At 40.6% G+C, this 6,000-nt stretch overlaps 1 protein-coding gene across 3 annotated transcripts in view; it reads right to left on the bottom strand.

Moving 5' to 3' along the window:
* The window catches only part of Akap7 (A-kinase anchoring protein 7), a 126,853-nt gene that overhangs the window by 112,897 nt on the left and 7,956 nt on the right, over positions 1–6,000 (bottom strand). For all 3 annotated transcript variants that reach the window (XM_041654201.1, XM_041654203.1, XM_041654202.1), the window contains exon 2: positions 3,679–3,810. In XM_041654201.1, the coding sequence (XP_041510135.1) occupies positions 3,679–3,810 (132 nt within the window). The remainder of the gene's footprint in view (positions 1–3,678; positions 3,811–6,000) is intronic.

Consider the following 6,000-nt stretch of genomic DNA (forward strand, 5'->3'; position numbering starts at 1 on the left):
TGAGGTCACAAAGTGCAAAAAACTTTGGCTGTCTGCCCTGAATCTTTCACCAGATTATTTATAGTAATTTTACTGGTTAGCAAAAAGTCATCCGTGGAAATATAGCTTGCAAACTCATAAACTTAATTATTATACTTGTTAATTTTCATAATGACTTTAGTAGCCTTTTACTGTACACTGATAAACTTGATGTCAGTGACAAGGGCCATTACTTTCTCAACCGCAGATTTTTTTTTAACCAAAGCACCACGTGTCATCTTATGTAAATTATCTAATTTCTCCTCAATTCTATTTATTCATTCAAAAACTACAAAGGAGTGAATTAGAAGAGAAATTAATTTAATTTAACAGATTAAGTACTCCATCTGTTATTGTGGGTTGATTGTTTCCACACTTGCTCTTAATTAAAATGCTGAGAATAAATTAGAGTTTGTTTTGATGTTTCCTTTCTTGTTACTTAAGCAGATAAAAATCTTTCAAGTAGGGGCTGGAGAGATGGCTCAGAGGTTAAGAGCATTGCCTCCTCTTCCAAAGGTCCTGAGTTCAATTCCCAGCAACCACACGGTGGCTCACAACCATCTGTAATGGGGTCTGCTGCCCTCTTCCGGCCTGCAGGCATACACACAAACAGAGTACTGTATACATAATAAATAAAGAAATATTTTAAAAAAAAAAATCTTTCAAGTAGGCTGGGAGTGACTCTGTTCACCTGCAAGTCGAGGACTTGGGAAGGCTAAGGCGGAAAGCTACTGAGTTCAAGGCCAACCGGGGCTACTATCTTAAGAGTCACTATCTTAAAAAAAAAAAAAAATAGAGTTCGAGACCAGCCTGGTCTACAGAGTTAGTTCCAGGACAGGCTCCAAAGCCACAGAGAAACCCTGTCTCGAAAAACCAAAAAAATAAATAAATAAATAAAATAAATAAAATAAAATAAAATTAAAAAAAAAAACCTAGTCACCTTAGTCACCTAGTGATATCACAACCATCTGAGTTGGCAGCATTCTCTATGATATTCAGACAAATAATAATAGCCTAATGGGTCAGCCCACCCTGACATCTACCCCATCTACAGTGCTTGGGGGACTGGTCCTGTAGAATAATAACCACGGGATGTTCAAGACTCAGGGCAACAACAGGACATCTGAGAGGAGTTTGGTGCAGGTCCAGTGATGATGGTGTGCCAGAGGACTTGAACCAGACCAATGACTCACTGCAGGGAACATTTTGTGGGTGGGGCTGACTGGACACAAGGGTCTACTGAGTGACACACAGCAGCAGCACCCAGTGCCACTAGGAGCAGCGAAGAGGTATTGGAAAGATGGAGGGTCAGGTAGTGTCGTGAATGTGTGTTGTTTTTAATTGATTTGGGAATGGAGGTTTCTTTGGGGAGGATGCTGCAGGGGTGAAGGGAGGGTATGGAGAGACTGGGAGGTGAGCAGGAATGGGGTGCATGATGTGAAACTCCAAAGAATCAATAAAGAATTACATTATAAAAAAAATAGCCTAGTCTCAGAGCATAGCCATTCATTATGCAGGACACATTACTGTATGCAGCATTTGTCTTCCCAACTAATTATATAAAGGACACAGAACATAATTTATCTCTTTTTTAACTGACACAGCATAATCGCTGATATCTGTATATACTAAGATAAATCTTTTCTATACAAAAAAATTAGATGATTTCTGTTTTATATTTTAAATTTTTAAAGATATGCCTTAACTAGTTAATAGATAATAAAATGGTCATTTTCTTTATCTCAAAATCCTTAATAGGTATATTAGAACTGTGTAAAGAAGCCCGGCACGGTGATGCATGCTTACGTTCCAATGCTTATTAGGGCAGGAGGATCAGAGAAGTTCAGCCAGTCTTAACTACATAATGACTGTGAAGCTGCTCTGAGGGCCAGGAGACGGTCTCAAAACATACACACATATGAACAAAACGAATTTTGAAGACATAAAATGGTGTAGGAGGTCCTTCTGTCTGTGTGTTGCTTTTCTTGGTTAATGAATAAAGAAATTGCCTTGACCTGTTGATAGGGCAGAACTTAGGTAAGCAAGGAAGATGGAACTGAATGCTGGGAGAAAGAAGGGTGGAGTAAGAGACACCATGGAGCTGCCACCACTGGAGACAGACATGCTAAAACTTTGCTGGTAGGCCACGACTTCGTGGTAATGCACAGGTTAATGGAGATGGGTTAAATTAAGTTGTAAGAGTTGAGCTCCCGGGGCTGGAGAGATGGCTCAGAGGTTAAGAGCGTTGCCTGCTCTTCCAAAAGTCCTGAGTTCAATTCCCAGCAACCACATGGTGGCTCACAACCATCTGTACTGAAGTCTAGTGCCCTCTTCTGGCCTACAGGCATACACACAGACAGAATATTGTATACATAATAAATAAATAAATATTAGAAAAAAAAGGCAGAAGAAGGGAGAAGATGAGCAAAGAAGTCAGGACCACAAGGGGTTGGTCCACCAGCTGAGGCAGTGTGCCTGTTCTATAGGAGCTCACCAAATCCAACTGGACTGGGTCTGAATGAGTATGTGATCAAACCGAACTCTTTGATTGTGGCTGACAATGGGGGTTGACTGAGAAGCCTTTGATAAAGGCATTGGGACTTGTTGTTACGGCATGTTCTGGCTTTGGGGGACCCTAGTCTATATGGATGCATAGCTCCCTAGGCCTGGATGTAGGGGGGAGGGCCTTGGACTTCCCACAGAGCAGGGTTCCCTGCCCTTTCTCAAACAGGGTAGGAGAGGGAGGACGGGGTATGGGGGAGTGTGAGGGGAATGGGAGGAGGGGAGGAAGTGTAAATAATTGAATGGAAAAATTTTTTTTTAAAGTTAAAAAATAAAAAGAAATATAATAAATAAATATAAATATAAAAATAAAAATAAATAAAAGTTAGAGCTAATGGGCCAAGCAGTGATTTAATTAATACAGTTTTTGTGTGGTTATTTCAGGGCTAAGCTTGCCTGGCGGCCGGGACAAACAAGCAGGCCCTCCTCCTACAATAAAATAAGGATTAACAGCTTCTATAAAGCTGAATTTCACATTTAGGAAAGCCATGTAACTAGAAACCAACTCTTAAATATTTTGTTATGAATCTTGATTTAAATGTGGGCGGGAGAGATAGCGCAACAGGTCAGGGTGCTTGCCACGAAGCCTGAGAGTCTGAGTTCAATTCTCAGGACCTACATAGAGAAGCGAGAGAACCGATTCCCTCAGGTTGTCCTCTGACCTCCACATGTGTTTTGGCATGCACACACTCATACCTATCTACCTACATACATGCAGACATACATATATATCCACACAAACAAAAAAGTGTAATTTTTAAAATGTTGCTTGACTGTTTAGAATTGACAATCTAGATTACTATGATCAGTGAAACTAAAACTCTCCCCATCTCCTGTGGGAAGCAGGCTGGGCTATTCCCATCAGCAAAATGACTCCCATCCCCCATTCAGCGCCAAAGAACAGCAACAGCAAACATTTTCTGGATGTTTCCTGGGTTTCTAGCCAATTTGTGATCTATGAGTTTTAACAACAAAGAATCAGATAACTGTTAGCACTCAAAAGCATGACAAGTATTTAAAATGAAATAAAGATGAAGTGCATGACTAAATGTACTGTCCAATGCTTCTAAATAGTTGTTTAAATAATACAGTACTTACTTCCACAATCATCTTGAATGTCTACAGTAGCAAACGGCATGTCCGTCAGGGAGTCCACAGTGCTGGCTTCTAATTCCCCTGAGACTTTGTCTTTGCTTAACACGCTTTCACATTCGTGGGAATTTATTTCTCCTATAACAAACCAGAGAAAGAAACAAAGATTGTCCAATTGTTGAACTCCTATCCAGAAACCAAAACACCTCAGCTAAGCGAACAATATATAGCAACCTGCATGAAGAGAGGCTATGACTTGCTCTTTTAGCACAGGCTTGTTTTTTTGTTTGTTTGTTTGTTTGTTGTTTGTTTTTCAAGTCAGGGTTTCTCTGTGGTTTTGGAGCCTGTCCTGGAACTAGCTCTTGTAGACCAGGCTGGTCTCGAACTCACAGAGATCTGCCTGCCTCTGCCTCCCGAGTGCTGGGATTAAAGGCGTGCGCCACCATCACCCGGCCACAGACTTGTTTTTAAAGGTGCATTTTGACATTAAACAGTAAGCTTTCAGGGCTGGAGGGATGGTTAAGAGGTTAAGCGCACTGGCTGCTCTTCAGAGGTCCTGAATTCATTTCCCAGCAACCACATGGGGGCTTACAGCCATCTGTACTAAGATCTAGTGCCCTCTTCTGTCATGCAGGTGTACATGCAAGCAGAACACTGTGTACTTAATAAATAAATCTTTAATTAAAAAACAAAACAGTAAGCTTTCTAAAGCTTTAGTCCTTTTCTGAAGTGCAGTGCTCAATCCAGCATAGATGACAAGAGAGAAAATCTATAATCTTCCATCTTTTAAAAGCCACATTTTTTCACATCTTCTGTCAACAAATGGCAACAAAGTGTTCACTTGTTTATTGTGTCTTCTCATGTTCATTTTCAGTAATGTTAGCTATATAGGGAACTTTAAAATGTATCATTTAATGTTTTTATTAGCATATATTAATTACACATTACAGGTTTCATTATGACATTTACATACATGACGGTCACACACACATAGACACACGCACGCACACACTTTGCCCTCTCATCCCTTCTCACTCCCATTTTGTGTTCTAATCTCTATAAGCTCTAATCTTTTTTTTTTCTTCCATAAATTCTTCCACTCCACCATTAAACTTAACACTGGGAATCTAGTTAAAAATACTTGAGGCGGCTTAGTGGGTAAAGGCTCCTGCCGGGAAGGTCTGGCCACCTGAGCTGGATCCCCAGAACCATGAATGGGTAGAGAAAACTGATTCTGATTGTTTCCTGACCTCCATCCATAGGTCACAGCACACATATCCTCCCACATATGCAAGAGATTGTTCAATACATGGTTCTAACTATGCATTTATGAAATTCAGCTATGAGACTCGAATCACCTTCACAGTGTTTTGTAACAGCCCTCCCATGTCATGCACTAAGTCACACTTCACATTTGGTCTTTGTCTTCTTGTTACGGGTGGAACAGCCACAATGTTGTGGGTGGAGGGCTAAGGAAAGGAAGACTTCAACTGATAAAGTTAATGCCAAGTTTACCTGTCAGTGGTCTCCCGGTACCATTATTCACCATACCTCTAGTGATAGCCACAAATGTTACTTGGACTGAAGAAAACCCAGGACTACTTACATAATTTTCACCCGGTGTAATCAGTGAAGACCAACCTACCCTGAAGACTATAAAAGAAAACATGCATTTCCTGCTGCTGTAATCCTCTATTTTCAAATGCAATAATTGCAGAACACATTTCATTAAGAATATGGCTTACATGCCTGGAGAGATGGCTCAGGGGTTAAGAGAACTGGCTGCTCTTCCAGAAGATCTGGTTCAGTTCCCAGTACCCACATGGCTCAGAGCAATCTGTTAATTCCAGTTCCAGAGGATCCAACACCTTCTCCTGACTTCCAAAGGCACTGCAAACTTCTAGTACACAGATATAAGACACAGCAAATGAGGCAGACGCCCAAAATAAAATAATAAATCTGAAGGAGAAGGAGGTGGCTCCTTACAGGGCTAGAGACATGGCACAGTGGTTAATAGCACTTGCTGCTCTTCCAGAGAACCTGGGTTCATTTCCCAGTGTCCAGCTCTAAGCACCCACATCTAGAAACTCACCCACTGCCTGTAAACTCTAGTTCTGGAAATTTCACACTCTCTTCTAGCCTCCTTAGGCACCTGGATACTCAACCATACATACATTCAGGAGCACTTGTACACATAGTCACGTGTATGTACAAACACGCACATATACACACACATGCACATATTATAAGTAAATCTTTTAAAATATAAATGTATATATAATGTGTATGTGTGTATATATGTGTATGTGATATACATATATAATTTAT

This window comes from Microtus oregoni, unplaced genomic scaffold, assembly GCF_018167655.1.
Source record: "Microtus oregoni isolate MIOR12 unplaced genomic scaffold, Mior012 000006F_ref0000085, whole genome shotgun sequence".
Lineage (NCBI taxonomy): Eukaryota > Metazoa > Chordata > Mammalia > Rodentia > Cricetidae > Microtus > Microtus oregoni.